Here is a 14,013-nt window from a genome sequence, read left to right as displayed (position 1 = left end):
TTCATACGAGGAATTTCATTTGCCAAGTCAGTCATACAAATAAAAAGCAACAGAACACCCAAAACACATTTTAACATGAACATCCACCACAGTCACTCCCACATTCCTCACTGTGATGGAAGGCGAAATAAAGTTCAAGACCCTTCCCTTTGTTCTCCCCAGGTTGGGGGCCTCGAGCCCTCCGTTGACAGGACGATCTTGACTCCCGTAGCTGGCAGCGTTCGGGCCCTCTGTGTCGAGATAATCAGCTCCCGCATCAGGGGGATGTCAGCTCCCTTTCGCCGGCCGATCGAACCTCGCGTCGGGGCTGGTCGAACCTTCTGTGTCGTTGGAGTTTCCCGACTCGGCCTCTCCCGAGACTGCGAGCTCTTGATGGTAAGTCCACAGGCCGCGGTTGGAGCGAGCCCAGGCAAGGGATCAGCTCCGATGTTAAGTCCATGCCCCGCGCTGGGGCTCACGACAGTCTGAGGAGGCCTCCAGCTCCATCGATGGTAGGCCGCAGAGCTCCCGGAGAATGCGATCCGAAAATTAATCACATCTCCAGCAAGGTAAGAACCTGAAAAAAAGTTTCCCGCGATCCCCTCACCCTCCCCCCATATAAGACAAACTGGAGAACATTAAAACAAACTTTTAATAAACACTAAAAATTAAAAAAAGATGAAAAAACAAACACACTCCTGCCATCGTATGGCGCCCCTGGTGGTAAAGATAGTTGGTGGCATCAGTCAACCTTTTTTGGCTGTAACCCCTGGTGCTTCAGTTAGTTGTCCCTGAGGGATAAGGCTGTTACTCTGCCACCCTGACCTGTGATTGAATATTTAGTTTACAGTAATAACTGTCAGATTCCAATGTCAGTTCGATGGAGAGGTTCTTTGAAGAAAACAGTGGCACAACTGCTAAAGTTGCTATCTCATGGCACCAGAGACTTGGGTTTGATCTGATCTCGGGTATTGTCATAGTCATAGTGTCATACAACATGGAAACAGACCCTTTGCCCAAAATTGCCCACGCCGACCAACATACCCCATCTATACTATTCTCACCTGTCTGTGTTTGGCCTCATATCCTTCTAAACCTATCCTATCCATGTATCTTTTAAATGTTGTGATAGCGCCTGACTCAACTACCTCCTCTGGCAGCTCGTTCCATACATCTACCACCCTTTGTGTAAAAAGGTTACCCCTTCGGCTTCTATTAAATCTTCCGCCCCTCACCTTAAACCTATGATCTCTGTTCTTGATTCCCCTACTCTAGGTAAAAGACTGTGCATTTACCTTATCTAATCTCCTCATTATCTTATATACCTCTATAAGATCATCCCTTGTGCTCCAAGTAATAAAGTCCTATCCTGCTCAACTTCTCTCTAAAGCTTAGTCCTGGCAACATGCTCATAAATGTTCTCTGTATCCTTTCCAGCTTAACAACATCTTTTCTATAATAGGGTGACCAAAACTGAACACAATACTCCAAATGTGGCCTCACCAATGTCTTGTACAATTGTAACATAACCTCCCAACTTCTATAATCAAGTCTGGCTAATGTGTTGATAGCCTTCTTGACCATCCTATCTACCTGCGATACTGCTTTCAGGGAACGATGTATCTGCACTCCCAGGTCTGTCTGCCCTACATCACTCTCCAGAGCCCTGCCATTCACTGTGAAGGTCCTGCCCTGGCTTGACTTCCCAAAATGCAATACCTCATACTTATCTGTATCATTTCCCATTCCTCAGCCTACCTGCCCAACTGATCAATTTTTGCTGCAATATTTTATAACCTTCATCACTATCTACAATGTCACCTACTCTGATGACATCTGCAAACTTGCTCACCATGCCTTGTACATTCTTATCCAAATCACTGATATAGGGCGGCACGGTGGTGTAATGGTAGAGTTGTTGCCTTACAGCTAATGCAGCGCCGGAGACCCGGGTTCGATCCTGACTACGGGTGCAGTTTGTACAGAGTTTTACATTCTCCCCGTGACCTGCGTGGGTTTTCTCCGAGATCTTCGGTTTCCTCCCACACTCCAAAGATGTACAGGTTTGTAGGTTAATTGGCTTGGTAAATGTAAATAATTGTCCCTAGTGTGTGTAGGATAGTGTTAATATGCAGGGATTGCTGGTCGTCATGGATCCAGTGAGCCGAAGGGCCTGTTTCCACGCTGTATCTCTAAACTAAACTAAACTAAACCACAAACAGCAAAGGGCCCAGCATTGATTCCCGAGATCCACTACCTGTCACAGCCCTCGAGTCTGAAAAACAACCTTCCACCATCACCCTCTACTTCCTTCCATGAAGCCAATTCTCTATCGTTGGCTAGCTCTCCCTGGATTCTATATGATCTAACCTTCCAGAACAGCCTACCATGCCGAACCTTATCAAATGCCTTGGTGAATACCATATAGACGTCCATGGCTTTGCCCACATCAACCATTTTAGTTACTTCCACTAATAACTTTGCCCTCAGCTAACCATGAACCATTCTACATTTCCTTAGCAGTGTCTGCTTTGATCTGTCGTTTTCACACCTTACCCTTCCATATCCATAGACACCCACTCCCCTGACTCTCAGTCTGAAGAAGAGTCTCGACCCTTCTCTCCAGAGATACTGCCTGTCTTGCTGAGTTACTCAAGCATTTTGTGTCTATTTGCTGTATTCACAAAATTTGACATCTAAGTTTAATGTGGTCACAGATATTCGCAAGCTTTCTTTAGGATATCCAACTGAACTTATGCAGAATCTAACTGAACCTGAACCTCTACTGTATCTGGATGAGCAGTGAGGTAACCCAGAGCCTGTCGTTTAGCTGCTCTTGTACAGTTTCACTAAATGTTGGTTCCATAATTCAGGAGCATTCATGAAAAGGTTGAGTGGAGTATGAACAACATTTGCATATTTTATTCCTATGGCTCATCAATATTTCTCCCAGTAGGATTAATTCATTTACAACATACTACGTACTTCAGACTACTCAATGTCAAAGGAATTCAATATTCTTATGACTAGTTTCCTATGCAAAATCTTCCCATCTATCCTGGATAGAATAATTTTGCTGCTTGAGAAAATTCACCATTGGCATCATTAATGGCTCTGTGACGATTGTAGATAGATTTCTTGTACCGCTCATTACTCATTAATTTATGCCCGCCCACACTCATTGTCTTGCTGACCATTTACATGAGGGGTAATTTACAGTAGCCAATTAACCAATCAATCAGCACATTTTGGGGATTTCAGAAGCTGGAGTACCCAGACTCTCGAAGCTAGAAACCCATGCAGACTCAACGAGATTATGTAAACTCCACAAGGAGAACACTGGAGGTTAGAAGCAAACCTGAGTCATTGGAACTGTGAAGTAGCAACATTACTTGTTCCACCAGTGTGTTTCTCAAGCAGCAAAATTATTCTATCCAGGATAGATGGGAAGATTTTGCATAAGAAACTAGTCATAAGAATATTGAAGCCCCTTATAGCATGCAAGTCTTGCCACAATCTATATGAGTCCATGTCATTGTCTTGAGACTCCAGTTTAACATTACCGGTCGATTATCATTGGTTCTGAAAACTGCTGTTTACATTTATTTTCCCAATGAGCCAATGAAATTCATCGGTCAGCACAGGCTACAGCCTACGAGAACTTTCAACATCCTGGCAACCCACTAGGACTTCCTGGCGACCCACCTGCGGCACGAGAATTCTCGCTACTCTCCATGGCGACTTCATTCTAGTCGCTGCTAATTTTGCAACATGTTGAAAAATTTGCTGCAACTATAATGAGGTCGCGACTAGTTCCCAGAATGCGGGAACTCCTCACGACCATGAAGGCGACTCCCCGGCAACCACCCGCAAACATGTGGCGACTGCATAGTCTCCTGCAATTGCCTAAAATGTCGCCTAGGTGGGACAGGCCGATTAGTGTGTCAAAGGTTATGGGGAGAAGGTGGATGAATGAGGTTGATTGGGAAAGATAGCTCAGACATGATTAAATGGCGGAGCAGACTCGATGGGTCAAATGGTCTAATTCTGCTATTATGTCATGAACATGCTTTAAGAAAACACCTCATTATAATCCCTGTGCCATAGAAAAATAAGCTAGCATGCCTTAATGACTACCATCCAGTGGCTCTGACATCGACCATCGTGGTGTTTCTGGAGACTGGTGATGGCACCTAACTCCAGCCTCTCAAACTACCTTGATCCACTGCAGTTTGTCTACCGTCAAAACAGGTCTACAGCAGGCACCATCTCTGTGATCTCCCTCTCATCTCTTGAATACCTAGACATCATGGACACCTACTGTATGTTAGACTCCCATTTACTGATTCTAGATCTTCGTTCAACAGCATAATCACATCCAAACGCATCTCAAAACTCTTGGATCCCTCTTCTGCCACAGGACCATTGATTTTCTAAACCACAGGCCAAAATCAGTGAGGGTAGGTGACAACACATCCTCCACAATAATTCTCAATGCAGGTACTCCACAAGGATGGATTCTCAGTCCTTACTAACCACCCCATACACTCATAATTTGCAGCCAAACTCTGTTCTAACTTCACCTACAAGTTTGGAGATGATACCACAGTGGTGGGTTGGATCTTGAACAACGATGAGATGAAGTACACTGAGAAGAAAGAAAGCTTAGTAATATAGTGTCAGGACTACGACGTCTCCCTCAATGTCAACACGACAAAGGAGATAGTTATCAACTTCAGAAATTACATGCCCCAATCAGCATCAATAGAGCCGAAGTGGAAATGGTTAAGGGCTTAGAAACAGAAAATAGGTGCAGGAGTAGGCCATTCGGCCCTTCGAGCCTACACCGCCATTCAATATGATCATGGCTGCCTTCTCTCCATACCCCCTGATCCCTTTAGCCACAAGGGCCATATCTAACTCCCTCTTAAATATAGCCAAAGAACTGACCTCAACTACCTTCTGTGGTAGAGAATTCCAGAGATTCACCACTCTCTGTGTGAAAAATGTTTTTCTCATCTCGGTCCTAAAAGGTTTCCCCTTTATCCTTAAACTGTGACCCCTTGTTCTGGACTTTCCCAACATTGGAAACAATCTTCCTACATCTAGCCTGTCCAACCCCTTAAGAATTGTGTAAGTTTCTATAAGATCCCCCCTCAATCTTAAAGTTCCTAGGCATAAATATCACCAACAAACTGTTGTGGTTCAAGCACAATGAAACCATAGCCAAAGAAGTATACTAATGCATCTACTTCCTCAGGAAACAGAAGAAAATCAGCATGTCTCTATGTATATGCACCATGGAAAGCACATTCTAAATTGCATCACGCCTTGTTTTGGAGCAGCTCTGCCCAGCTCGCAAAATAATGCTGAAAGTTGTAGATGTAGCCCAGTTCATCACTCCCCATCATTTACTCCATCTAGGCTCACGCTGCCTCAGGAAAGCAGCCAACATAATCAAGGGCTTGTCCCACTTGATCATTTCTTCTTCTCCCCGTTCCATTGCGCAGAATATACAGAAGCTTGAAAGCGTGCACCACCAGACTCAGGAACAGTTTTTTCCCCCCTCTGTTAACAGAATGGTCCTTTCATACTGTCTGATTCTCCTCTCCCCCATTGGATTTTGTCTCTGTGGACTTGCTACAATGTTGAGAACTATATAATTGAATTCGGTATTTCGACTGCGCATGCCCAGGTAATAGGTCACTTCCGATAAACCTTCTCGGCAACTGTGCTGCTGCATGTATAAAGACCTGCGTTTCATCTGTAACCCCAGTTCAATTCTGCCTGTCCCGCCGGGTAATCAACAGCCCTGGACTGACGGGACACTGGCGCAGAGCAGTGGAGTTACCTTATTATGCACTCTGTCTGTATCTATCACTTTGCTCTACCTATTGCACTTGAGTTTGGCCCGATTGCATTTATGTATAGTATTATTTGGTTAGATAACATGCAAAACAAAGCTTTTCATTGTGCCTTGCTATACATGAGAATAATAAACCTGTAATGGCAATTTCAAACTTTTCCAATGTCCAACTTTCCGTTGCCATTACTACACAAGCAGGTAGGAGTGATCGTACACAGACGATAAAAAGAAACGGATTCTCCAGTCATTATTTCCAGTTTGATTGATTCTTTATTGAAGTAGTTGTACAGACATAAAAAGTGAACATACCAGATCCTCTTTATTTTTATACAAATTGTAGCTTGCCGTTCTTACTATCTGATCTGGTAAGAACTGTATTCCCTCTCCCGTGCCTGCCCGTCTGGTCTGCTCAATCCCTCCCCTGGTATGATGTATGTAACGTTCATTGACGTATCAAAAGCCCACCCGCAAGCGTTCAAAATAATTCTGCTAGAAATATCTAGACAAAATAATATAAGATGCTAGCAGTAACTATCCTAAGCATGAATGGCTCCGACAAAACCCAAACCTAAATTTGAGAGAGAATAGATTGTAATTAAATAAGTGGGGATGTGGGATTGCTCTACGAGCTGGCATTTAAATATTAGAAATATATAAATATACTAGACCAAGTGTGACCCATTGGGTCCCTGTCGCACAGGAGGCCTGGTCCCCCAAAGCAACCCATTCCCCAACACAATATTCCACCACTCACCCATAGCCCCCAACTGTGGAGGGGCGGCTCATTTCCCATTATTCAACCTCCCTCATTTTAAACTTCACAAATAATGCAATTGCACTTGCTAGGCTGCCAGGACTTGGATTACAACATTGTAGCGAGCAGGGCTACAATCCCATTGTGATGTCATAGCTGTAACTGCCAGTGCAGATGGAAGAAAAATTTCTCACAAAGTGGGATTCTGTAAAGTTAAAAATGTGAATAACTCATAAATCTGAACGAAACTTGATACACTACACAACAGGACAATGTTGCGTAAGGTGGTCCAAAATTTGTAGCGCTATCATGTACTGTTTTGGCGTAAGTCGGGTCCTGACGGACACGCACGCACGCAGACAAGATGAGCGTTTTAGTAATGTATATATAGATTGCTGCTGCTCCACCTCAGCTTCACACTCACCAATCCAGCTCAAAGTACATGTGATTACAAAGAGGAATTCTTAGGCATTGTAAATAGATTTGTTACTTTGATCTCATTTATTATGTCTACAGATTGCTGTGAATCTTTCCCAATGTGTAATAAATGTTTAATTTATATTGATTTAATATGACGTCAACATTAGTACAATAGTGACCTGTGGATTTCTCAGATGACAGATTTACAGCCCATAATGCTGCAAACATAATTGTGCCCAACTTCCGAAATTCACTTCTAGTGTCTCTCACTGCTTACTGCAGACTGGTTCCATGAATTCACAACTCTCTGGGTGAAAAAGTTTTTTCTCACCTCAGTCTTAACTGGCCTCCCTTTTATTCTAAGACTGTGGCCCCTGGTTCTGGACTTGTCCAACATGGGGAACATTTTTCCTGCATCTAGCTTGTCCAGTCCTTTTATAATTGTATATGTTTCTATAAGATCCCCCCTCATCCATCTAAACTCCAGTGAATACAAGCCTAGTCTTTTCAATCTTTCCTCATATGACAGTCCCGCCATCCCAGGGATCAATCTCGTGAACCTACGCTACACTGCCTCAATCACAAGGATGTCCTTCCTCAAATTAGGAGACCAAAACTGTAGGTAATACTCCAGATGTGGTCTTACCAGAGCCCTACACAACTGCAGAAAAACCTCTCCACACCTATACTGAAATCCTCTTGTTATGAAGGTCAACATTCCATTCATTAGCTTTCTTCACTGCCTGCTGTACCTGCACGCCAACTTTCAGTGACCGGTGTACAAGGACACCCAGGTCTCGCTGTACCTCCCCCTTACCTAACCTAACCCCATTGAGATAATACACAAAAAAGCTGGAGAAATCTGCAGCCCTTGAAATTTTTGAAACCCTTCTTCCATCGGGGGCGGGGGTGGGCCAAGAAAGGAAAAGGAGGAGGAGCCCGAAAGTGGGGGATGGGAGGAGACAGCCTCACACTTTATCTGTTATTATACTGCATCTGTTCCACAACAGTGCTCTTCCTGTGGCCACCCAGGACAGAGACTCAGACCTGTCCAGGTCACTCTGCAACCTCCTAACATCCTCTTCACAGTTCACACTGCCACTCAGCTTTGTCACCGTCATCCGCTAAACTTGCAATAGATGTTTGCTCCTAATTCCCTCTTGGGTCCCAAATCATTAAAACAAGTTGCGGTTGGCTCCAGTACACCGAGCCGGTCTTTGCGGAAGGCACTCCACTCGCCACTGCGAAACTGCCATTCTGAAAAGGACCCGTTTTTCACCAAAGTGGATCCTACTCTTTATATTTCCTGTCTGCCACACACCCACTTTGTCTCACCTGTAACCTCCTCCACATCCTCAACACCAACCCCCCAATCATCCCAAACTTGCTTTAGTCACCAGTAAAACTGCGGCCCCAACCCGTGCTTGCGGGACCTTGAAAAGGGCCCGTTCAAATCATTTTTTCATCAACACCAAAGTACCTAGTCACCAGTCTCCCGTGCGGGACCTTATCAAAGTCTTTCTGAAAGTCTAGATACACTACATCCACTAGCTCCCCTTCATCCATTTTACTTGTCACATCCTCAGAAAATTCCAGAAGATTAGTCAAACATGATTTTCCTTTCATAAATCCATGCTGACTTGGACTAATCCATTTACTGCTATCCAAATGCTTCATTATTACCTCTTTAATAATTGACTCCAGCATCTTTCCCACCACCGAAGTCAGGCTAAATATAATTCCCCGTTTTCTCTCTCGCTCCTTTCTTAAAAAGTGGGATAACTTTAGCTATCCTCCAATCCACCGGAACTGATCCTGAATCTATTGAACATTGGAAAACGGTCCACTATTTCTTGAGCCACCTCCCTGAGGACCCTGAGTTGCAGTCCATCAGGCCCCGGGGATTTATCATCCTTCATTCCCATTAGTCTACCCAATACTATTTCTCGCCTAATGAAAATTTCTTTCAGTTCCTCGACCCCCTTAGATCCTCTGTCCTCCAAAACTTCTGGGAGATTGTTTGTGTCTTCCTTAATGAAGACAGATCCAAAGTACCTGTTCAACTCTTCTGCCATTTCCTTGTTCCGCATAATAATTTCACCCGTGTCTGTCTTCAAGGGACCCACATTTGACTTTGCTACTCTTTTTCCCTTAACATATCTAAAGAAGCTTTTACTGTCCTTCTTTATGTTCCAGGCCAGCTTCCCTTCGTACTTCATCTTTACAGCCCATATTGCCCGTTTTGTTTCCTTCTGTTGTCCTATGAAAGTTTTCCAATCCTCTGGCTTCCGGCTACTCTTTGCTGTGTTGTACATCTTTTCTTTGAGTTTTATTCTATCCCTAACTTCTCTTGTCAGCCACGGTTGCTTCCTACTCCCCTTCGAATCTTTCTTCCTTTTTGGAATGAAATGATCCTGTGTCTTCCAGATTATGCCCAGAAATTCCTGCCATTGCTTTTCACCGTCATTCCTGCTAGTGTCCCTTTCCTGTCTACCTTGGCCAGCTCCTCTCTCATGCCTTCATAATCCCCTTTGTTCAACTGCATCACTGCCACTTCCGAATTAACCTTCGCCTTCTCAAATTGCAGATTAAAACTAATAATATGATCACTACCTCCAAGCAGTTCCTTTACCTCGAGTTCTCTTATCAAATTTGGTTCATTGGACAACACTAAATCCAGAATTGCCCTTTCTCTGGACGGCTCCATTACAAGCTGCTCTAAGAATCTGTGTCAAACGAACTGCTGCTTTAATGCCAAGCTGTATTCATGACTACCATGGAAGTTGAAACTGAATGGTTTTTTGGTAAGAAGCAGGGTGAAGTAATGCCTGGAAATATATTTAAAAAATAGAACATTGCTGTGTAAACTATGTCAAATGAAATCCAAGTAGCTTAATGCCTCACCATTTGAAATGGATGCACACAGAAACTATGAATGTTGGAGAAAGCAGTCATAACATGATGCTTCTGATTGTGAGTAAATTGTATTCTTTCTCTCAATTTGGTGGATGGGAGGGAATGTTGAAGTGGTATGCAAGTTGGACTCAAAAATTGAAAAGTTGAATTATAAAATGCATGCAACACAGTTCTAGCTAACACAAGCAAACAAAAGGAGAGCTTCTGGTGAAATTCAGCAGGCAAGGCAAAATCTGTGGCAGGAAAGGAGTAGTTTACAACCCAGCGGAATAAACATTTGTCAATTTCAAGTAATACCACCTTCCCTTTCCCTTGCTCCACACCCCCCGCCGTTATTGCCCATCATTCCCACCATCTACCACTATCCCAGTCACCATGTTCCTCCTCCTACCCTGCACTCTACTCTTCCATTCCCAAGTTCCCCATTTCCTTTTATTCCTTTCTCCTTCCCCTTCCCCACACGTCCCTTCCTTGTGCTTTACATTTCGCTCTATTTCCTTCCTTATTAGTGACACCCTTATTAGTGACACATGTGTCTCCTTTTTAGTGACACCCTTTGACTCCTTTTCACCTCTAGTCTTTGTCACTTACTCCACCCATCTGCCAATTACCCAGCCCCTTCAGCTATATCTTTTTATCATTTGCCATCTTTGCCCCACCGCCAGCTGTCTTTTACCGCTTTCTCCCCCCTACTCCATCAGTCTAAAGAAGGGTTCTGACCTGCAACGTCATCTGTTCATTTCCTTACTGCATTCCTCTAGCACTTTACGCTTTGCTCAGGATTCCAGCTGCAGTAGTTTCTAGTTCCTCCATTTGAGGGAAACATGATAGCAGGTGACTAAGTACACAAATGCATCTGAAAGTTTCCAGATGGTTACAAATAAAATGTGCTGTTCAATGTATATATTTCTAATTTTCCCATGCCGCAGTGCAACGCAAGACGATGTGAAGGAAAGAACTGCAGATGCTGGTTTAAATTGAAGGTAGACACAAAATGTTGGAGTAATTCTGGAGAGAAAGAATGGGTGACGTTTCGGGTTGTGACCCTTCTTCAGACCATCCAGGATTTAATTATTTTCAGTAAAACTTATTTCGCTGTGCCACTTATCCTTTTTTTAAAAAAAAAAGTGATTGCCACTATGCAATACATGAAGCATGTGATGCCAAGCATATTCAAGCAATGGGTGGGCATCTCACTTACTGCAGTAATAAGTATTTCTGTGGTCACAGTAAGCGAGATACCCACACATTGCTTAAATATAATTGGGATCCCATCCTTCATGTGTTGCATGGTAGCAATCACTTTTTTAAAAAAAAAGGATAAGTGGATAGCGAAATACATTTTACTGAAAATAAGGCTCGGTGTTGGGGCCGCAACTGTTTACCATATTATTAATGATTTGGAAGAGGGAATTAGGAGCAACACTAGCAAGTTTGCGGACGACACAAAGCTGGGTGGCAGTGTGAACTGTGAAGAGTATGTTAGGAGGTTGCAGGGTGACCTGGACAGGTTGAGTGAGTGGGCAGATGGGTGGCAGACGCAGTATAATATAGATAAATGTGAGGTTATCCACTTTGGCGGCAAAAACAAGGGTGCAGATTATTATCTCAATGGGGTTAGGTTAGGTAAGGGGGAGGTGCAGAGAAACCTGGGCGTCCTTGTACACCGGTCACTGAAAGTTGGCGTGCAGGTACAGCAGGCAGTGAAGAAAGCCAATAGAAAGATGGCCTTCATAACAAGAGGATTTCAGTATAGGAGTAAAGAGGTTCTTCTGCAGTTGTATAGGGCTCTGGTGAGACCACATCTGGAGTATTGTGTACAGTTTTGGTCTCCTACTTTGAGGAAGGACATCCTTGTGATTGAGGCAGTGCAGCGTAGGTTCGCGAGATTATTTCCTGGGATGGCGGGACTGTCATATAAGGAAAGATTAAAAATACTAGGCTTGTATTCAATGGAGTTTAGAAGGATGAGGGGATATCTTATAGAAGCATATAAAACTATAAAAAGACTGGACAAGCTAGATGCAGGAAAAATGTTCCCAATGTTGGGCGAGTCCAGAACCAGGGGCCACAGTCTTAGAATAAAGGGGAGGTCATTTAAGATTGAGGTGAGAAAAAACCTGGTTTTCACCCAGAGTTGTGAATTTATGGAATTCCCTGCCACAGAGGGCAATGGAGGCCAAGTCACTGGATGGATTTAAAAGAGAGTTAGATAGAGCTCTAGGGGCTAGTGGAGTCAAGGGATATGGGGAGAAGGCAGGCATGGGTTATTTATGGGGGACGATCAGCCATGATCCCAATGAATGGCGGTGCTGCCCCCCCCAATTTCCACTTACTTGCCACATTAAACATATCTGTGAGATCTCATCTGATATGACAAAGATTGACAGATTTTCTGGTAAATAGATGAAGGGAATGTGGGCAAAAAACCGTTAAAAAGGTTGAGACAAAAATGAATCCCGACCCACACCATGTGTCGGGAAAAGAGACCTAATGAGTTTGGGGATTCAACATCGATCGGTTATCCACGGGATGATATTTGGTATACACTTGCTGTAAGCAAAGTGGCAGAAGCAGAGTCGCTGACGGTGTCGATATGTGCCTCTAAATCGCCTAAACATACCAGGGCTATCGGCCAAGCGCAGGAAGATGGATTAATAAGGCTGGGTGGCCACTGTTCGGCGTGAACACGATGGGCCGAATGGCCTTTTGTCCTGCCATTTGACTATATGGTCAATCATAAATTAGTAGTCTGTAATATTCCATATTAGTCAACAAGCAGCGACGCATGGGCAACAAGTCCTTTTCCTAGCACAGTGAGTAATGCTCTAAAGGAAAGGCAACGGATATTATATTTTCAGTTCCCTTTTTTTCTGATTCTGATTAACGTTTGTTGACAGGAATGATGCTGCAAAGTTGGTGATTTCTCGCACAGCGCGGCCACTCTCCGGTGGAGGTCGCCGAGCGCCCACACGCCGGTTCTTCTGAACAGCCGGCTCTCTCTCCCCCTCCCCGCTCTTCCCGGCTCCCTCCCTCCCTCCCTCGACAAACATACACTTCCGTCACATCATGGCGACGCGGATCGTACAGGAGGCGAGCAGGCTGGATCTGAGAGGCAAGGACGGAGAGGTGAGGCCAGGCCAGTACAGTACAGAGTGTTGGGGTCAGGGGAGGGGGATGTATCTTCCCTCTCAAGGCCGGGGGACGGGACGGGACGGCCAAAGTCACCCAGAGGCAATAACACCGTGCGTAGAAACCCGTCTTCATAATCATACCCCACGCTTCTTCCTCCCGATTCAATGCAACTTTTGTCCGGCGGGGAGGGGGGGAGGAGGTTAAACCTTTCTTTAGTTATACGCACAAAAACAAATTTGCAAGACTAAAGGCGAGAACCCAAATGAGGCCTGACCTTTGAGCAAGCCGGGGGGGAGGAGGTTGGTTGAGTTGAGAACCGAGAGGTAATCGGATTAGAGTGGGTCAGAAAGGGAGAGCAGGTGTCCGCAGGTTATCCGGGGAGGTGGCAAGGGGCATCGCGGATCAGCCGTCTATTTACAGTGCAGTTCACTCACTGCTTACGCTCGATCACCGCCCTCCCCCTACCGTGCTGCGCAGGAGGATGCAACGATCTCAGTAACTGGGGCCTAAAAGGACCTCTTTCGCTCTCGTTCGCTCGCTGGCGGATGCAGCACGGCGAGGATTTCCTCGGCCGACCAACTTGCAAGGGCAACGCAGGTTGTCGGGTTAGTAATTGCTGCTCTCTCCCTACTGAGGAGTGTGGGGGAAAGGGGTGGCGTTTTGTTCTTCGAGAGGCCGTTCAAATGCAGCGTAGACTTTGCAGCTGCCTACTTTAGACGGCGCCTTTGCTGATCGCTCTGGCCGCCGCGTGCTGCCGTGCGGATCCGGGACAGGTGCCGGCCGGGCGCTGCAGAGCCGGTAAAGGAGCCCCAGCACGTGGAGACAGCACTATAACATGTTGGGTGGGAGGTTAGGAGGAAACGTATGATTCTGCACTACAATATGTGTGCAAATTCAAAATCTGATAACGTTATAAACTCCCAAGAGTTGTAGAGGTGCGTGC

General features: G+C 44.9%; 1 protein-coding gene across 3 annotated transcripts in view; it reads left to right on the top strand.

The window, feature by feature from the left end:
- Positions 1 to 12,950: 12,950 nt before the first annotated feature.
- The window catches only part of LOC129702875 (gamma-taxilin-like), a 69,030-nt gene continuing 67,967 nt past the window's right edge, over positions 12,951 to 14,013 (top strand). The window contains exon 1 of one of the 3 annotated variants that reach the window (XM_055644936.1): positions 12,951 to 13,064. In XM_055644936.1, the coding sequence (XP_055500911.1) occupies positions 13,005 to 13,064 (60 nt within the window). In that variant the 5' untranslated portion in view covers positions 12,951 to 13,004. Of the gene's footprint in view, positions 13,065 to 13,411; positions 13,676 to 14,013 lie in introns of those variants that run through there. The other 2 variants (XM_055644937.1, XM_055644935.1) reach the window with 2 other exon arrangements.

Source organism: Leucoraja erinacea, chromosome 13 (genome assembly GCF_028641065.1).
Source record: "Leucoraja erinacea ecotype New England chromosome 13, Leri_hhj_1, whole genome shotgun sequence".
Classification (NCBI taxonomy): domain Eukaryota; kingdom Metazoa; phylum Chordata; class Chondrichthyes; order Rajiformes; family Rajidae; genus Leucoraja; species Leucoraja erinaceus.
The sequence above is the reverse complement of the archived record's forward strand: the minus strand, read 5'-3'. Positions and strand labels throughout refer to the sequence as shown.